At 37.3% G+C, this 20,671-nt stretch overlaps 3 protein-coding genes across 11 annotated transcripts in view; 1 reads left to right on the top strand and 2 right to left on the bottom strand.

The window, feature by feature from the left end:
- Window positions 1–406: 406 nt before the first annotated feature.
- Window positions 407–18,260, bottom strand: LOC106868637 (zinc finger protein 883). 6 transcript variants are annotated; one of them, XM_052969966.1, is made up of 4 exons: window positions 17,511–18,260; window positions 16,445–16,922; window positions 8,639–12,386; window positions 407–3,811 (listed from the first exon to the last, which is right to left on the bottom strand). In XM_052969966.1, the coding sequence occupies exon 4, from the start codon at window positions 3,494–3,496 to the stop codon at window positions 1,643–1,645; it is 1,854 nt and encodes a 617-aa protein (XP_052825926.1). In that variant the 5' UTR covers window positions 3,497–3,811; window positions 8,639–12,386; window positions 16,445–16,922; window positions 17,511–18,260; the 3' UTR covers window positions 407–1,642. The 6 variants fall into 6 exon arrangements, with proteins under 6 accessions (XP_052825926.1, XP_014769477.2, XP_014769478.2 ...); XM_014913991.2 differs by having other exon boundaries at window positions 18,070–18,260; XM_014913992.2 differs by lacking the exon at window positions 17,511–18,260 and adding an exon at window positions 15,557–16,348 and having other exon boundaries at window positions 16,445–17,270.
- LOC128247006 (zinc finger protein 239-like) lies at window positions 9,139–13,463 on the bottom strand. The gene is made up of 4 exons (XM_052969901.1): window positions 13,386–13,463; window positions 11,516–11,790; window positions 11,070–11,419; window positions 9,139–9,164 (listed from the first exon to the last, which is right to left on the bottom strand). The coding sequence occupies exons 1-4, from the start codon at window positions 13,461–13,463 to the stop codon at window positions 9,139–9,141; spliced, it is 729 nt and encodes a 242-aa protein (XP_052825861.1).
- The window catches only part of LOC106868636 (RING finger and CHY zinc finger domain-containing protein 1), a 23,117-nt gene continuing 16,510 nt past the window's right edge, over window positions 14,065–20,671 (top strand). Inside the window, exons 1-2 of one of the 4 annotated variants that reach the window (XM_014913987.2) lie at window positions 14,065–14,399; window positions 18,447–18,532. In XM_014913987.2, coding sequence (XP_014769473.1) covers window positions 14,234–14,399; window positions 18,447–18,532 — 252 coding nt within the window. In that variant the 5' untranslated portion in view covers window positions 14,065–14,233. Of the gene's footprint in view, window positions 14,400–17,357; window positions 17,490–18,446; window positions 18,533–20,671 lie in introns of those variants that run through there. The other 3 variants (XM_014913988.2, XM_014913989.2, XM_052969968.1) reach the window with 3 other exon arrangements.

The raw sequence follows: 20,671 nt of genomic DNA, 5'->3' as shown, positions 1-20,671 counted from the left end.
CAGGTTCCATAGTCAGTTTTGGTCTGAATGCCCTTCCTAACACCAACCTCTTTACAGTGTACTGGCTGCTTTTTACAGGGAACTGGTACCCTCACCAATGCTTTTTTTTAGAATCTCAATTCTGTTGTGAGAACAACAATGTATCACATGTCTCAATCCTCTGACATCTCTTTTGTAGGGTTCAGCATTTTGAGATCAGCCTTCAATACTTTGTCTCTATCTTCCTGGGCCTTCATCCTTCACAACTTCCCTCCAATTCACATGATTAAGCCAGCATAGTCTCCTCTCTTGCACACTGCATACAATTCCTCTCATGCCCAACTTCTCTCTCAATACATCAGTGCTGTGTGAAACATGCACACTGACATTGCACATCCAGCATAGCAAACAGCTTAATAAAGTCAAGTGTGGTTACAATTATAGCTGCGTATTTTATTATTTTCATTTTACAACAAAGGAAAATATTCAAAACAATTCCAACATTACATGACACTGACATAAAATCCCAGTGTAAATATATTTACCAAAGATATTGCATAAGTTTTATTAATGAAGTTTTTCCTCTTTCTAGAACTGAAAGAAGTGGTGAGTGTGGGTGTTGTGGGATGGGTATACAATATGAGAAACAAGAGATGTTAGCATGCCAGGCAAAATGCTTAGAGGCACTTTGTCTGTCTTTACGTTCTCAGTTCAAATTCTGCCAAAGTCAACTTTGTCTTTGAACCCCATTTGGGGTTGATAAAATAAGTACCAGTTGAGAACTGTTGGCCCTGAATATATATATATGGCAGAGGTAAAGAATACGTACACCAGCCGTTTTCGGCATAACAAAAACCCTAAAACACTGGGTGTACGTATTTTTAACTTTTGCCTATATATATATGTATATACACACACACACATTTACATTTATTTATACATATATATATATATATATGCTAGCATGGAAAGCGGACGTTAAACGATGATGATGATGATATATATATATATACAATGGATAGGGATGAAATATCCAGGTGGATACTGTGCTAGTACTGTTATAATCTGGGTTATGGCTAACTGCATCGCGGGGCACCTAGGACTACTCAAAGTAAGCAATCCCACTTTATTTCATCCGATTGGAAGGCCTGAGGGGAAATTACACAAAACCAGCCAAATCTGAAGAGTAGAGGAAAGTGTTGTTTGGGTAGGAAAGACAGCAATACAAGACAAATTGTGTGTGAGAAAAAGGTTAGAATGTATTGATGAGATATTACCAATCATTTGAATGTCTTTATTGGGATGTGGTTGGTCTAGGATGCCTGTAATCTTATCACGACTTAATTATCTTAACATAAATAGCTTTTGAAGAATTTCAACAGAATTAGTATACATTCTCTGTATATTAACTGATTAACCCTTTAGCATTGAGATTATTGTCAAACGTAATGCTTATTTATTCATATTGTTTTGCATCAATCATGCATCATCTTGTAGCCTTGAAATTTCAATGACATAATTGTTTAGTTTTAGAATGACATTATAGGGTAGGTGTGAAAGGCTGGACCTGGTCAGTTTGAACATAAAACAAGTAGAATATTTGGGCTGGATAAGGCCAGTCTAAATGCTAACGGGTTAACAGGATAATGATCTATCACAAATATCATAGAGGTGTAGTTTCTTTCCTGTGTAAACGTTTGTGATTTAATAAGTCACCTTTTCTAGAAAATGCCTTACTACAAATATCACATTGATAAGGTTTATCGCCTGTGTGAATACGTCTATGGTTCAATAAGTGACTATTCTGAGAGAATGATTTACCACAGATACCACAGTGATATGGTTTCTCGCCTGTATGAACACGTTTGTGTGTGTTCAAATCAGAACTTGAGGTGAATGTTTTATCACAGAAATCACAGTGATATGGTTTCTCGCCCGTGTGAAGACGTTTATGCCTCATTAAATTACAATTTTTAGAGAATTTTATACCACAAACATCACAATGATATGGTTTCTCACCTGTGTGAATAGTTTGGTGTGTAGATAATGAATTACTAGCAGTGAATGTTTTACCACAGATATCACAATGATATGGCCTTTCACCAGTATGAACTCGCTTATGAGATGACACAGAACTACTATCAGAGAATGTCTTACCACAGATATCACAATGATATGGTTTTTCTCCTGTGTGAATACGTTTGTGTCTGGATAAAGAATCATTGGCAGAAAAAGTTTTACCACAGATATCACAGTGGTATGGTTTATTTCCTGTATGAATACGTCTATGGGTCAGTAAATTAGAGCTCTGAGAGAACGTCATACCACAGGTATCACAGTGATATGGTTTCTCGCCTGTGTGAATACGTTTGTGTTTAGTTAAATGACCATTTAGAGTGAACGATTTACCACAAATATCACAGTGATATGGTTTCTCACCTGTGTGAATACGTTTATGAGTCAATAAGTGACTATTCCGAGAGAATGCTTTACCACAAATATCACAGTGGCATGGTTTTATTCCTGCATGAGTACGTTTATGGTTAGATAGATATTGTTTTGTAGAGAACTTTTTACCACATGCATCACAGTGATATGGTTTTTCTCCTGTATGAATCAGTTTATGGGACTGTAAATACCCCTTATCAGAGAATGTGTTACCACAGGTACCACATTTGTATGGTTTTTCTCCTGTGTGAATGCGTTTGTGGCTTAATAAACGTTCCTTAGTATTGCATTTTTTACCACATATATCACAATGGTATGGTTTTTCTCCAGTATGTATACGTCTATGGGTTAATAAATTACTACTATGAGAGAATGTTTTACCACAAATATCACAGTGATATGGTTTCTCTCCTGTGTGAATGCGTCTATGTTTCAACAAATTACTATTTAGAGAGAATGACTTACTACAGATATCACAATGGTATGGTTTTTCGCCAGTATGCATTTGTTTATGTGTAGACAATGTGCTACTAGCTGAGAACGTTTTCCCACAGATATCACAACGATATGGTTTTTCTCCTGTGTGACTACGTTTGTGTGTAGATAATGAACCATTAACAGAAAAAGTTTGGCCACAGATATCACAACGATATGGTTTTTCTCCTGTGTGAATACGTCTATGGGTTAATAGCTTACTGTTTTGAGAGAATTCTTTCCCACAAATATCACAGTGGTATGGTTTTTCTTCTGCATGAATACATTCGTGATTAAATAAACCATTCTTTTCAGAAAGTGCCTTTCCACAAATATCACAGCAATATGGTTTCATCTCTGCATGAATTTGTTTGTGATTGGATAAATTTTCATTCGTAGAAAACTTTTCACCACAAATATCACAATCATAGAGTTCGGAATCTGTGTGCATAGACTGATGTTGAATTAAACATTTTTGTATTTTGAAAGAGTCCCCACAGATGTCACACATGTATGATGCCTTCTCCGTTTGATGAGAAACATTGTTATTATCAGGTTGTGTTTCATTATGGACCTGACTCACTTTTACCTCCATAGCTTCAAGTGTTCTTTAGAAAGTAGAAAAATCTTCCTCTTTTAATTTTCAAGAGAAATACCACTTACAATATTTTGAATAAAAAATACTTTTTTATGAACAGTTATGGAAGAAATTATGTAAGACAACTGAAAAGTCTCGGTAAATTTTGATGTTACACCATCACAGAAATAATACAGTCTTTATGAAATTAATTGCATTTCACAAGAAATAGTTCATGGCGATAAAATTGAAGTTATATAAACACAATCCCCTGTATCCTTAGCAATATCATTCTTTAGTCTTCAGGGTGTCATCTCAATATCATCAGATACTCTGAAATATATGAAGAGAACACAAGATATATAAAAGATATTACGATGTTGACACAGTAAAGAGAACTGAGGAGAGTCTAGTTGGTGCAACTTTAGCATGCAGTCTACTGCAGTATCCATAGCCAAAACCTTCAAATGAATCTGATCTGAATAAGAATCAAACTGCCACTCAAGTGTAAATGGCCAGGTAGATTGCAAACTAAAGTGACGTCATTTAGGTCAGTGTTTTCAACTGGGGTCTCTATGAAATTTTTGGGGGTTCATGCAAGCAAAATAGTAATTCATGGATTCACAGTATATATTAAGGGTCCATAAAAAAAAAGTTAGCTTTAGATGTATTTATTGCAAGAAACAGCTAAATTTATTTTTCAAACTTATTACATAGTTCAACCTACACAAGTTAATGTATGTAAAGCAAAATAGGAATTTTGAAAGAAATATCTATAAAAATAGATTTGGAACATCAAATGGCTACGGGGGTCCACCAGAAAAGAATATTAATTAAAAGGAGTTCATAGATGAAAAATGGTTGAGAACCACTGGCCTAGGCTATAGACAGTAAAAAAAAAATAGCAGGACAGAAAATAGAATATAGCAAATTGTCCTTTCTGTTGCTAAACCATGAGTTTTTCAAGTAAGGTACTTCTGTTCATCTTTAACCCTTTAGCATTTAAACTGGCTATATCCAGCCAAAATATTCGACTTGTTATATGTTCAAATTGGCCAGATCTGGCCTCTCCTACCTACACTAAAATGTCATTTTAAACATAAACAATCACATCACCGAAATCTCAAGGCTACAATATAATGCATGATCAATTCAAAACAATGTGAATAAATAAGCACTACTTTTGACTGAGTAAGCTGAACACTAAAGGGTTAGAGGTGCAAGAACTAACAGATGATTCATTGACAGGGAATGTTAACAAACATCACTGTTTGTATCTCAATGTCTTTCCATGCAAAGTGCAGAATTTAAACATGAACACACACTTATCATCATCATCATTTAATGTCCGTTTTCCATGCTGGTATGTTTTGGCCAGTTTGACCAGAGCTGAGCTAGTTAGGCCAGAGGCTGCACCAGGCTCCATTATCTATCTATATGTCATCATCATTGTTTTAACACCCACTTTACCATGCTTGCATGAATCAGACAGCTTACTGAAGCAGATTTTCTATATTCATATGCCCCTTTTGTTACTAATCCTTACCGGTTTCCAAGCAAGGTAAGATTTCCCCCATGGCTAGACATGCTTTCACAGAATATTGGAAATAAATGACATTTACAACAATCATGTGATGTCAAGACAAGGAGGCACAAACACATACACTATGGGCTTCAGTTTCCGTCTATCAAATCTGCTCACAGGAACTTGGTCAGTTTGAGGCTATAGTAGAAGACATTTGTCCAAGGTGCCATACAATGGACTGATCCTGAAACGTGGTCGGGAGCCAAACTTTACAGGTAGTGTGGGACGCCCTCAAGGTCAAGAAAATCTAAGTAGAGTGGGTTTATTTCTTTATTGCCCACAAGGGGCTAAACATAGAGGGGACAAACAAGGACAGACAAGGAGATTAAGTCGATTGCATCGACCCAAGTGTGTAACTGGTACTTAATTTATCGACCCCGAAAGGATGAAAGGCAAAGTCGACCTCGGAGGAATTTGAACTCAGAACGTAAAGACAGACGAAATACCGCTAAGCATTTCGCCCGGAGCGCTAACGTTTCTGCCAGCTCGCCTAGAGTGGGTTATTTTTAGCTAAATAATATCCCCGTAGTTGTCTCACTATGATCAGGGTAACTTTTCTGGCCATAAACTATAACTGCGTCTCGTGAACGATGCCTCTATAGTTGCCTTTCTCAAGAGCAACTCAGTCCTTGAAGCAGCTGTTGATGCAGAGTGGTTAAGCACTTCTGTGAGGGGAAAAGGAAATAAAATCAAAGAAACGTGCACGAATACAGAAGATCGGAGGGATCTAAAGTATCATGCCATCAACGTAACCATGAATATTTGACACTGTAATGTGTAAGCATCTTCGAAGCAGTACGTATAGAACTGTAGACATTTACATTTTGTTTTTGTTTTGTTTTTAAGTTCCTGGCTCGATACTAAAATATTGCACCTGGAAAGGTGGATCAGTGTGGGTTACAGGCGGCATTTTGCTGATCCTGTCCTTGTAGCAATGATTCAAAACAATGATAGCTGGAGATGATGAAGAACCAGGCAGGTCACCACTAGGCGAAGAGTTCGAATAATAGTCCCTCAATAATAGTCCCCATACCTCATGGGAAAAGGGTACGAAAAAGATAGGGTGAGTTTTTTTCTTTAAAAAAAAACTGAGAATGCTTGGGAAATTTTTAGTTTTTCAGAATCGTAATTTCCGTTGTAGGAAACACAGGAATACTGAGGGGGTGGGGATTATCCTTTTATCCGTGAAATATGGGAATATTTCTTAACAGAACACACATACTACATTAATAAAAGAACTCTTGATTAAAAACAAACTCCAACACTACCAACCAACGAACAGAACCTTTGTTAAGCCTTTTAGAAACAGCAGTCAAATTTCCATCAAACGCACTTTACATAGAGTCTGAAAACAAAATACTGTATATTGATTTCTAAATACATTGTCTGAAACTGACAGGATGGGCATGGCTGGAAAGCCTCTGATTACGATCTTCCGTCTGACAGGGTATAAAGTATTCTTTAAACCAGTATAGTATAAACAAAGGGAATGTTGTTGTTCTCGTAGTTAGTTGATACAAAACTAAACTGACGTCAAATCTATGATGTAAAATATGACATTAAATATATATCAAAAGCTTATTTCATTAAATTTAACCCATTACCTACCAGTGATCTCATATGAGATCACTTAAAAATTACAAATTTCGTAATTATCTGTCAATATTTACACATATCTAACCTTTTTGCTATATCTACTAGGTATATTTCTCTGATATTCAAATGAGGTTTGCTAATTTTTCACCCAATATCTCGCTTATTTCTATTTAAAATGTTATTTTGAAATATTATTTTGATCATTCCAGCGTGTTTCTAATGCTGTTTTATGCTAGAAATCAAAGTTTCCTAAAAAGAAATTCCAGTTAATAGAATTATGGGAGGTAATGGGTTAATTATGAATGTAATGAGTTGTTTTGGCGTCGCTTTAATTGGCTGGGAAATAAACACAGATCAAACTCAGTCTAAGTCCTTTTGTGAATGAAACTGCTGATACCAGGGTGCTTGTTCTTAAGTATTACTATTATTCATACTGATAAATTCATGTCTCCAAAGATCGTAGTAATTCCTGATGAAAAACCACTAAACAATTCCTATTTAACAATGATTTTAGACAAATACCATTAAAAAAGTTATTTTATTTACCTCCAGTAGGTAGGTTCTGACAGCTCTTCATTGTGACAATTCTCTTTCGATTACCACAGACTATATATGTAGAACAGCCGTACTATATATACGTACATACACACACACACCGCCTATATATATTATATATATGTAGGAAGAAAGTGTCAAGAAGGGATCAGTAAATTTGGTTGCCGCGAAAGACAACAAACTTTTGGAATACAACGGTAGAAATAAAGAGACAGGAAGTAGATAAAATTATCTCGCAGTGAATAGAGAATTACAGAGTGAGGAGTAGGATGAGATGAATAGGCAGAGAGAAGAGAGAGGGGGAAGATAGGCAGAGAGAAGAGGTTGGATGGAGGTTAGGTAGATCGAGATGTGATTGGGGTAAGAGATGGTCGTGGTCGAAAAGTGCTTCTCAAGTCCCAGCCCTTTCTTCTAACGGGGAGTGCTAGTGTCCTACTCTGGCGTGGGGGATACGCATGCTTGTAATTTGTTTATTGATTTTTATTAGTTTCGGGCTGCCCTTCGACATGGCATAGAACTCTGTTCAGCCACCCTGCCAGGGATACGGCGAAGTCACGGGACTGCAGTATAGCAGATTGTGAAGAGGTCGCCGAACAGCTCAACTGAGCTAACGGTGCTTCTTACATTGAAGCTGTAGCATTTCGCCCGGCGTGCTAACGTTTCAGCCAGCTTGCCGCTTGCGTCGCTGGAACTGTGAAGCACACAGTTCTATACAAGGATTTTTGTATTTTTTTTTCCATAAACTAGGGGATGGCTACTGATATTAAGCTTAAGGATTATCTAATGTACAAGTATAAAGAAAGAAGTAAAGGAAAAAAGGACTTATTATATTGAATGGAAATAGGGGATGCTGCAGTTCCGCAGTGCCTGTACACGAGCTGCCACTGATCAGTAAATTTCAATTCTGTGAGAATGTTATAGCACAGATATCACAATACTATAGTTTCTCTCCTGTGTGATGACTGATGTATAGATAATGAATAACTAGCAGTGACTGTTGTACCATTGGTATCCCAATGGTGGGGCCTTTCCCCAATGAGAATGTACTTATGCATTGATATTGAATTACTTTTATCAGAGATATAACTGGGGTTTTTTTCCTGTATGAGTACAGCTATGAGGGGGTGCTGTAAAGTTCCTGGCTTTAAGGGTATTGTGAAAGGCCTGGTTGGAGGCCCAACCTTCCGAGTTCTTTTATAGGGCTTAGAAAAACTGAAGGACCGCTGCAATAAGTATGTAAATTTGAGAGGGGAATATGTTGAATAAAATCATAATTGATCCTCCTGTATTTTCTTTTACGCAAAGCCAGGAACTTTTCAGCACCGAGAATATTTTGTTACAGATGTCACAATAGCATGATTTACCCTCTAGAGAGTTAGAAACAGTTTATTAAAGAAATGCTGTCAGTTGAAAACTTCACGTACCAGATGCCAGTAGGTTTCAGGAGTCATCATGAGAGAATGTGCATCATTTCAGGGCCTTCCTCTCAATAACTTTACAGTGTACCAGCCTCACTCACTGATGTGAGGCCCCATTTATTGTTTCAACTGACTAGTATTCAAACTCAAGTCCATCTTGGGATCATCACCTCTCCAGCCAAGTTTCATCATTCTTTTTCATCCATATCCAATGGCTGGCCCTCTCAAATGTCATCTGGATATCCTTCAAGGAGTTTTGTTACAGATATTACAGTGATTTGATTTATTTTCTATGATTTTATGGATCAATAAATTAGAACTTCAGAGAGAATGCTACAAATACTAAAATGGTAGGGTTTTTCTCTTTTGTGGACATATTTGTGTTTAAATTAGAGAGAATACTTTACCACAAATATCACAATGGCATGGTTTCTTTTTTGTGTAAATAATTATTATATTGAGAGAATGCATCATCACAGATATTACCTGTGTGAGTACATTTGCAATTATATAAATATTGGCTTGTAGAGAACTGTAGAAAATAACAAATTACTGTAGAGATTACAACAAAATGTAATTTATATAGGTGTATATATATATTTCTTTATTTTTCACTTTTTCCATCTGTAGTGTGGAGACCTTGTCTGGTCTAAACAAAGGGATAGTTAGTTATTCAAAATAATGGAAATCATATAAAAACAATAGTTTATCATCATCATTAATTAACGTTCGTTGAGATGACAAGGGACTGAGACTTCTAGTGATTTGCTATGCTTGAGAAGACACATCAATGTAAGTAAAATTGTGTCAGGTCAATGTAAGTAAATAAGGCAGTGAGCTGGCAGAAACGTTAGCAAGCTGGGCGAAATGCTTAACAGTGTTTCATGTCTTTACGTTCCGAGTTCAAATTCCGCCGAGGTTGACTTTGCCTTTTATCCTATCGGGGTTGATAAATTAAGTACCAGTTGCATACTGGTGTTGATCTAATCAACTGGCCCCCTCTGCCAAAATGTCGGGCCTTGTGCCTAGAGTAGAAAAGAATGTAAGTAAAACCATGGCCATCCATCCATACAGGTATGTCCTTTATGGTCATGCTCCCAACTCCAACTCTCTTTCAGCCAAGAGATCCTTGTCTTGCAAGTGCCACATAAAAAGCACACAGTACACTCTGTAAAGTGGTTGGCATTAGGAAGGGCATACAGCCACAGAAACCATGCCAAAATAGACATGAAGCTTGGGCAGCTTTTTACACTGTTTACACGTTTTAAAACCCATTGTATCGTCCTGCTTTGTCACTTCATGTTGTCTTGTGTAAGCTCTTGTGGCTAATAAAGAATAAATTATTATTATTACCTTCGCCTTAGTGAAGGCATTGTTTTCAGTCGTGTTTGTTTGTTTGTCCATGGACAAAATATCTCAAGAACCGCAGGATGGATTCAGATGAAACTTTCCAGGATGTTTGGCCTCATGACTGGCATGAACTGATTAGATTTTGAGATCAATCTCGTACCGGACAAAGATTCTGGATTATTTTTTGTTATATTTACTTTACATGATTACAAGCATTAACTTTCAAATTTTTCTCAATTATCTCCCTTTAGGCTGTAACTATTTTGAATGGTGAATTTCTGAACTTGGACTTGTATTAGTTTATTTGTCAGAGTTCTTTTGTCACATCTTCTGTAACCTTTTCACTGACTTTCTGTCCCACATGTCTCCTTTTGCCTTGTCTATTCCATTTTGAAAGATAAAATGAAATGGACAGGATAAGAGGCGACAGAATGGAAGAGACAGGACAAAAGGAGACACAAGGGACAGAAAGCTGCTAAAGAGGTCACAGAATGTGTGATAAAAGAATTCTGCCTAAAGCTAAAGAGAAAATCAAATATATAGTGCATGTGTTGAATTAGCAAAAGACGACCGTCCCCAAATATGACAATAAATAATGCATGCTTGGAAAAGTCCGTTTAGGTTAGTTCGTGTGATTCTTACTTTTACAGCTGTAAGGAATATTCAATACATAACATGAATAGTTTAAATCAGTGTGTAAGACACTATCACCTAAAATGTTTGTTTAAAAGACAGCTTTGGTGGTATAGTTTTTCACAGGAATGTAGGTACAGGTTGACATTACCAGACTTAATACTGCTACTGATTCTGCTGCTCTTTAATTAAATAAATTGCAAGCTGAGTCCATGGCTCCAATTACATCATTAGTATGTTATGAATATAGTTTTCAATTGTACCATAAGTACCTCATTAATTTTTACCACACATATATCTCAGTGCTATGGGTATTTTTTTTTTTTCCTTCTGTACAATTAACTTTACAGGACTAAATAACTCTTTTGTCAAACATGAATACATCTATGGTTTACTAAATTGATATTTTGAGAGAATGATTTACCACAGATATCACACTGATACGGTTTCTCACCTGTGTGAATACGTTTGTGTGTCGATAAATTACTATTCTGAGAGAATGATTTCTTGCAAATGTCACACTGGTATGGTTTCTCACCTGTGTGACTTCTTTTGTGGTTCAACAAAGCGTTATTGTTAAGGAAAGCTTTATCACAAATGTCACAGTGGTATGGCTTATTGCCTGTATGGTTAAGTTTATGCATTGATAATGAACTAGAAGCAGTGAATGTTTTTCCACAGATATCACAGGAGTACGGCTTTTCACCTATGTGAATTCGTATGTGTCTAGTTAAAGAAGAATTAACAAAGAATGTTTTACCACATATTTCACAATGATATTGCTTCTCTCCTCCATGAGTTTTCCTGTGGATTAATAAATTACCATTCTGAGAAAATGCTTTACCACATATATCACAGTGGAATGGTTTTTCTCCTGTGTGAATACGGCGATGAACCAACAGATTGCTGTTTTGAGAGAATGATTTACCACAAATATCACAACAATGTGGTTTCTCACCAGTGTGAATTCTTCTATGGTTCAACAAGTTACTATGTTGAGAAAATGCTTTCCCACAAATGCTGCAGTCGTATGGTTTCCCTCCTGTGTGAATTCGTATATGGTTCAACAAAGCAGTATTTTTCAGGAATTTTTTACCACAAATATCACAACGGTACGGTTTTTCTTCTGTGTGAATACATTTGTGGTTAGATGAACCATTTTTTTCAGAGAGTACCTTCCCACAAATATCACAGCAATATGGTTTCATTTCTGTGTGAATATGTTTGTGGTTCGATAAATTTTCATCTGTGGAGAACTTTTTGCCACAAATATCAGTCATAGAGTTCAGAGTCTGTGTGCAAAGACTGATGTTGAATTAAACATTTTTGCATTTTAAAAGACTCCCCACAGATGTCACACATGTATGGTGTCTACTTTGTTTGATGTGAAACACCATTATTATTATTATTATTATTATTATGAACTTGACTCTCACTCAGTTTCTCCTCCATAACAAATTTTCTTCACAAAATTAAAAAAAAATGCTCCTGGAATTTGCATCAGGTAAATATTTCTTTAAATATTTTCAATGAAAAAGATATACTTTCTTCAAAGTCTTTAAGACAAAAGGAAAATCTCAGTAAATTTTGATGTTACACCATCACAGGGACCATTTAAAAGTTACATGTGTGCATTCATTATCAAATATTACTTGCAATTCAAAGGAAATATTTCAGTGGTAGAACTTAAGTTGTATAAACAAGATTCTCAGAGTCCTTGGTAATGCCAGTCTTCAATCTTTAGTCTGTGGGTTCAATATCATCAGACACCCTGAAATATATAGCAATTGTAAGATATTAGGGATATTCTGACAGTGAACCAAAATAATTAAAAATAATAAAGAGGTTAAATTAGATAAAATGGAGTTGGATTACTTATTCTATCAAACGTAAATTAAATTTTAATGCTTCATTATTTGAAAAAAAAAGTACCTTTAATTCAGCAAGACTTAAAGGTGTTGAAACTAGTGCAAAAATTTAAATCTCTGAAGACTTAAACCTTCAGAGGATATACAGGGCGTCCCACAAGTCACTGATGGGTTTCAGTTTTTAAAAACTTCCTTAACTTTACAAATAAATGCATGAAATTTTGATACAATATAAAGGACATAATGGAAATTAATATGCACAAGTCAAATTTTGCAACACCATTACATTACATATGAAAAATGACATTGCTTAAATGGAAGCCATTTTCAGCTTCGCATGCCATGCAATATCTAGAGCCCCACGGTCACTCTGGATGCTAGACCTTATTATCACTAAGGATGTGTGTTCCCCCCACGATCACTGTGGATGCTAGGCCTTATTGTCACTAAGGACGTGTATTCACATATATCTTTAACCCTCTTGGGACACCCAGGCAGATTGATCGACCCAAGTGATACAATCTGAAAGGACTTTGAGGCCGATCCATCAACCCTATGAAACAACGATTGTGAATGGTTGATTTTGAAGTGCCACCAAAAGAAGGCGCTCCCATTGCATATATTTCCTGCCTTCATGAACCATGTTTCCCCTAACACAAGTGCTGGCTGTCATATATTGTTAAATATATAGTTTTACATATTAATAAAATAGTTTTAGGTACTTTATCCTTTGTTTTCTACATGCACCCATCAATTTCAATCATAACATGAAAAAAAAATTGGGTCTTTTTGGCTGCACATACCAAAACGCTGTATCTCAAAAGGGTTAACAATTAGGGTTACATCTCAAAAATTGGCCCTTCTCTACAGAGCCAGGAAATATTTCATGTCTCATCAATTACTGAGCCTCGACAAAATATAGGTAAAGTGCATAATGGAGTACTGTCGCCACCCACTTCACCAAATATCCTAGACTGCATGTAGAAACAGTGATTCCCAACATAGGGCTTGGAAAAATTGTGATGGGAAGTGGGATCCAAATTTTTTTTGTGGGACATTTGGCTGTTGTTTCTAGCACATCGCATGACCACCTTTGTTTCTTTGTCACTCACATGTACTGATGATTTTCAATATTTTTTTTACCTAATAAACACATTTTATGGTTTGATTAAATAACACATGCATAGTCCATTGCTAGGATATAAGCATACAAAAAAAATTGTAATTTAAATTAAGAATCCCCCACCTGTACGCCCCGAACCAAATGAGGCCATGCGTGTGAGAAAAAACATATTTACTCTCTTTTTTTTTTTTTTTTAAATCACTGTGAAAAACCCTAGCACTGACAGGCAAAAGTAAAGAATACGCACACCCAGTGTCTAGGGTTAAGGTTGTAGCATACACTCGAGTGAAATTCTTCTCTCTATTATATATACATACATACAAACGTAGTAGATAACAACTAGCCTTTGGTCGCATTTTGGACCCTGTTGTGTCCACTACTCTGATTGGTTGGTATTGGCACAAATTGTCACTTGCTCTATCGCACACCAATATGCAACCCAACCAAGTGCAGCCTTCAAATAAGGTGACGTGTGACAGCCTGTTTCCTACCTCAGCTGAGCCTACGACTCCTTATAAAAAACCTAACTTTTCCTGGTCACCAGGTCTTTGGTTTCTGACCTTTTAAGGTCTGGCCACTGACCACACAAGACACCGCCAGTTCCAGCGACAGCACAACAGCAGCCACATGGAGACTCACCAACTTCGTCCAACAGCATTCGGCGACCTCCATCTCCAAACATCTCTCTACGTACACAACTCAACAAGCAATTCACCTTGGTTACAACACTGCACTGTTCGTGAATTACTTCGCCATGGATCAACAGCAAGTATAATAGATCAACTAAAAACCAGTAAATTTTATATGAAAGTTAAATTTTTGTTAACCAAGCCTGGCTCATAACCCACAATATATATATATATACCTTTTTAAAGAGACACCTTCAGAGAATAAAATCAACAACGGTAAACTCTCACGCTCAGTCATTTCAGATGTCACGTTGCTTGTGAATCAAGGTCGCTTACATCATGATTAATAAAGCAATATTAACGGGAAACATAAACATAGGCACATACATACATACATGCGAGGGCGTTGCCACGACTAATATCGTGTTGGACATTTTAAACTTTGTGAAGCCCCCCCCCCCTTTCTCCAGGTATGAATGCCGTTGATTTTAGGTGGTGACAATAATTTTGGTAATTTTTCAGATTAACACCGCACGATTTTCACTAGGGTGTTAGGGTCAGTGTTAGGATTAGGGTTAGGTTTAGGTAATCGTGCGGGTGTTAATCTGAAAAATTACCATAATTTTTTCTACTACAGGTACAAGGCCTGAAATTTTGTGGGATAGGGGTTAGTCAATTACATATCGACTTTAGTGCTCAGTGGATATTTGCTTTATGGACCTCGAAAGGATGAAAGCAAAGTGGTCTCGGAGGCAAAATAATAGTAATGATATTCTTTATTAACCACAAAAGGTTGACAAAAAAAATTGAGGATGGTACGAGGTGATAGTGTGGGGTTACATGAAAAATGAGTAAACGAGAAATAACAAAACAAAGAAAATTTTCCCCCAAAACAGAGACATATAAACAATAATAGACAGGCCGTCATGTAAACAAAGTGTATGTGTATACAAACATGGATGTATGCGTGTGCGATAAGTACAGAGCACAGAAAAGAGTCTATAACGAAGTTTAGAAGAATGTCCAGACACAAGTATGATAAAATACCAGTTCGTATTCAAGGTACACGGTGGTTGAGGTGCTGTAACAAGAAGTTGATGTGCCATTTACTATCATAATAAAACTGCCGGCATTTTTAACGAATGCGTTATGCTTGTGTATACATAAAACTGGGGATCTTTACCTTTTGGCCGGCACATTTAAAAAATAATTTTTCGTAACTGAACACTTTCAAAATTCGTATACTGGTTGAATGTGTCACATAAAATATCATTTACTCTTGGCGTTTTTGAGAAAATTGTGTATCACAAGAAAATCTCACCTTGTTTGAGGCAGATGCAGCTGGTTTCCTAACCCAAGATGAGTGTTGGCATCATCACTTTGAGCCAGAGAGAAAGAGACAATCCATGCAGTGGAAATACTCCTCATCTGCCGCAAAGAAGGCCAAGGCAATTTCATCTGCAGAGAAGGTGATAGTCTCAGATTTTTTGGATGCAAAAGGCATTGTTTATTGACTATATTCAAAAGGGCCATACCATCAATGGAGAGTACTATGCCAATTTGTTGAGGCTGTCACAAAAGGCTATCGATACCAGACTGTCAAGGAAACTGGCAAAAAAGGGGGCTTGTTTCATCAGAACAAAGTTCCAGCACACAAGTCTGTGGTTCTGATGGCTGTTGTTCATGACTGTGGCTTTGGAGTAGTGATTATCCTCACTAGTCTCCTGATTGGGTACCATCTGACGGTAATCTTCAAGTTTAGGGGCATAAAAAAATAAATAAAAATATTCAAGGGAAGTAACTGAACGTCTTACCAGTATTCTCCGTACATCTCTGTTTATAAATAAATCACACACGTGATTTGATTGACGTTAGGGTTAGGGTGTGATTTATTTATAAACAGCTAGAAGAAAACGGATAATACTGGTAAGTCGTTCAGTTATTTCCCTTGAATATTTTTATTTATTTTTTTATCCCCTAAACTTGAAGATTACCCCATCTGACTATCACCTGTTCCCCAACATGAAAAAACACTTGACTGGGAACCAGTACCACAGTGATGATGACGTCATATCTGCTGTTGATGAGTTTTTTGACCAACGAGATCCAAGCACTGCAATACCAAAGGAAGAAATGTGTGGACTGCAAGGAGGACTATGTTGAAAGATAAACTGTGGTGTATGCGAGTGATTAGTAGTAAACGGCTTACCTCATCTTCCTTCCACCGCACGAGTCTGTCCTGTGGTATCCTGTCCTCGTGCCTGGCCCGACCCGAAGAACGCTAGAAATAGCAGCTGCCTCTCCCTTACCTGGACGATTACCTCGCACGTCTTCGTATCGCAACAACCCCCCTCGAGAAGGGTACGAAATCCCAATCGAGGCTTCCTCTTCCAGTCAGCGGTCAGCTCCCTAGTCGCTGACGTCATACCACATAAACCTCATTTGGTCACATTCAATGAGGATATCTTGGTTAGCCTATGAACTTTTCAGCCTCATACATGCAGTAAGTGTGTGTCTGTGTATACATACTCATATACATATACACCAGTTCAGCCACATACACATGCACTCATCAAAGTTCAGTCTTTGGGATGCTGGTGTCAAATCTAAACCAGGTCCTTGACCGTTGTGAATGAAGGTCTTCACCTCTCTAATTTTAAAGATCTTACTTGTCTTTATAATTAATTCTGAAAATAAGAGATAAAATAAGATATAGATACATAGATGATAGAATTAAGATTAGAAGAAAGTTCAATAGCCTTTTCATTTGAATCACATTCTTGAAGTCATTTACACACACACCCCTATAAGGTGGACACCTAACAAAGTAAACTGTCTCCCACCATCCCCAACATATACGCCTTCATACACATTGTACTCCCCACACACAGCATGCTAACGTAAAGCCCCCCCCCCCGCGACCTTAAAGAAAACAGACCAATGAACACAACTATATATTCCTACACCCCCATAAAAAATGATGCATATGACACCGCTACGTATATCACAAACCCCATCCCCACAGGAGCACCACTCTTAATAATACACACTTTCCCCACAAGCACTTCAAGATAACTCTTACAGGCTTCACAGAATACCTAACGAAGGGACATAACTCTTAACCTAATCCCCCTGGCCCTTTTCAGTTTCATCTTTTTCACAGCAGTCGCAGATCGGTTGTGTTAATCCACTTCTCACAACAGAGTACAGTCGCCATATTCCCTTCCACATCAGTTAACTCTGATGAGCGTAAGGTTATATAATCGTATTGTTACCTAACACTCCATTGTATTCCTTGCGCGAAACCGATTGGTAAAATAAGCCGTGATGGATATGTAATACTCTACATTCTCGATAATATATACATACATACATACACGGGTTTCGTTCAGTTTCCATCGACCAAATCCATTCGCAAAGCTTTGGTCGGCACGAAGATTATAGCAGAAGACACCCAAGGTGTCACATAGTAGGACTGAACTCGGAACAATGTTGTTGGGAAGCAAACTTCTCAGCACAGTCGATTTCACATAATCAATCTTTGGGAGGCATCTAGGGAAATTGTCAGTCATGATTTTTCGACAATCTGTTACATTGTCTTAGACGATTCAGCAAGGTTTTGTCAAGCTCCAGTTCGTGCTACCCCACACGGATTACTTTCTGATTTACAGTCACCTTCAAGTAATCTCTATGTCTCTGTATCCATCTTAATAGTCTTCTGCCTACTGGTCCCTGGGATATAACACAAACACACTAAATTAAGTCAAAGCATCTCCCGAACATACAGGATGATTCCGCTAGAGCGTATCTCGAATGGTTCCGAGGTATACAGACCATTTCCTGCTGGATGTGTCCGCTGCTATCGGTATTTATTTTCATTCTTGCTCAAGGACACGACGCATGACCTGAACCAAGAATCACACCCATGTCTTTGTAGTTGTGAGTTCAACGACCGAGTTATTCAACAATTACAAAAGAGATACATGACAAGAGTTAAAGAAAAGAAGTATTGACAGGAAATGACATCATATGGTTTTGTGTTACGGACAAATTTTTTTTTTTTACTTTGCAATAAATAAATATTTAAAAATAGAATACTTCTTTTAAAAAAGAATTATTAATCATAATAGTTAAATCCATACCTCAAAAAATTTTTTAATTGATTAAATTTTTTTTTTATTTAAATGTAAATCTCAACTTTTTATTATCAGGTGTTTTTTCTCCATGGTCTGTTATTGTCAAGATGGCTAGCGTTGCACTTGACTGTTCACACTACAAGCGAGATTGTTCTTTAGTGGTAAGTTGTCAATTGAATAACACAAATAACGTTATTTTGTGGACACACAATCTTTATAATTACCATCACTTTAACCCGTCAACGTTTCTTTTTCTTTTCTTTCCTAGTTATGTAAAGGATAATAAAATAGGTTATGAAAACTATAAAGGTAAACACATTAAAAGATATGAATATATTTTAAAGATCTTTACATTATGATCAATATAATGGTAAACACGTTAAAAGATATTATGAGCAGATTTTAATAATTATAATAATAACAATAACGATCATTCATGGTTCGATCGTAAACGTTTAAATCTAAAAATCTATTTCGATCCGAAATGATCGAAAAGGGAATATCTTATAATAGATATCATTATTCAAACTCCGTAGCTAGTAACACTTTTAAATGGAAACGTAGTTTAAGAATTCGCTATTAGTTTTCAATGCTTATCGAAGTTATTTTTATATCAAGTCAATCATTTTTCTAACTCGATCCCAAATATTGTAATCAAATCTATTTCAAAATTGTGCGGAAATTACTTTTTATTATTTTATTTATTTTTCACCGAAAAAAACTATCTTGATTAATTGGAATGTAACACTTATGTAAAAATGATACGTATATATATATACAAAACCACATGAAACATAACAAATCCAAAACAGGGAGAGAGAAAAAGGAAAAGGGGGACAAAGAACAAGAAGAAAAAAAACCATCAATTCATCACAAGTTCCTCAATTGGTCGCACACCACAACGTTCAACGGAACCTACTGAAGCAAGCCAACACGCTCGCGGCATTACCGCGGGCGGTGGTGAGGCTAAGGCGTTGGAACAGCCAAGTACCCTCACGAATGTCACCTGACACCTGGGTAAAGCGAGCCGGCAACGATGACAAGAACTTCGCCGTTAGCGGCCCAGCCCCTCTAAACGTCTCAGGTGCCACAGGCCAGAAGAAATGGTTCACTACCAGGTCCTGATATTTAAAGATTTTTTTCTGTTCGGCTACGAGAGATGTGAACCTCCCATTTACCGCAACATCCAGGATGTGGGAGAGAGCAAAACAGTCACCGACTGAGGTGTCCCAGATGAAACATCTACCTCTTACCCAGGGATAAAGGGTAAGACCATCTGGTCTCTTCCCATTACTTCTTGATAAGCCTGTTGGATCCAGAACTGAGAGGATATTAACCTGAGCTAGGGCCTGCTTTATGATTAAGTTTAGCTCAATGTGATGAGCAAAATGACCAGCATTTAGGTGGAAAGACACACTATTAAGGCCTACCACGGTGACATCTCAGTCCCCCACCAGACCTCAGCTCCTACTCTGATTGCAAAGGAGATGCGGAGTTCATTTAGACTGAGTAGACTTCCAATGTTGGTCACAGGCAGGGCATCAATCCAGTTCCCTGAGAATTTTGCATCTGCAGAAAGTAGGCAACACCTTGAAAATTGATCAGGTTGATCAAAGAGAGAATTGAAAAAACGGTGCCTAAGTACAGTTTGTCCCATACTCTGCTTCTGTCTATCCTCAGCTGTGTCAGGAACTGATTAACCCAGCTCTCTCCACTGTAACAGAGCTTCATCCATCTCCCTGTTGGAACCAGTCCATGTTGAAAAGGAGAGGATGTTGCCTACCAAAGTGTGGATGGAGGAATGAAAACGGAAGAGAGAGATGAGCCCTTATGCAAACCCAGACCCCCAAACCGCTTGGCGATGCAGCTTGGTCACAGGACTCTGGAGAGAGGTTGACATTGATCAAGCATTTGAGGTTGTTGAAACAATGGAGAGACTACAAGAATCTGTAAGAGGGACTAACTCTAAAAAAAATACAATAACTTAGGAATTGACAAGTAATTCCTAAGTATCAAAATACCTTGGTGGGGTTCAATTACCTCAAGGTTTTTAAAAGTTGCTCAAGGTTAGCCATCTGAGATTGAAAGATGCACTCGAAAGCTTGTTCAGTAACTGGAGCTCCATGAGAACACCATGCTGATGAAGGAGGAATTGTGATCGAGGTGGGGGGGGGGGACCTGTAATCTATCTGTGATAGAGGGGGAAGGATTGTGAAGCTGGATGGTTGAGGAGCCAGAGCTCTTATTTGGAACTATTGATGCTAAGGCCTCTATGACTAAGTTCTTCAGTCATCCTCCTC

Source organism: Octopus bimaculoides, chromosome 8 (assembly GCF_001194135.2).
Source record: "Octopus bimaculoides isolate UCB-OBI-ISO-001 chromosome 8, ASM119413v2, whole genome shotgun sequence".
Lineage (NCBI taxonomy): Eukaryota > Metazoa > Mollusca > Cephalopoda > Octopoda > Octopodidae > Octopus > Octopus bimaculoides.
The sequence above is the reverse complement of the archived record's forward strand: the minus strand, read 5'-3'. Positions and strand labels throughout refer to the sequence as shown.

Excerpts from the sequence above, each read along its gene's own strand:
- LOC106868637 (XM_052969966.1), bottom strand. The coding sequence starts at position 3,496 with ATGGAGGTAAAAGTGAGTCAGGTCCATAATGAAACACAACCTGATAAT.
- LOC128247006 (XM_052969901.1), bottom strand. The coding sequence starts at position 13,463 with ATGCAGTCTAGGATATTTGGTGAAGTGGGTGGCGACAGTACTCCATTA. Across the intron at positions 11,791-13,385 it reads CTATATTTTGTCGAGGCTCA|GTACTCTCTGAAAAAAATGG; the intron begins GTAATTGATGAG and ends ATTTGTGGGAAG. Across the intron at positions 11,420-11,515 it reads TTCTCTCAAAACAGCAATCT|GAAAACTCATGGAGGAGAGA; the intron begins GTTGGTTCATCG and ends ATTAATCCACAG.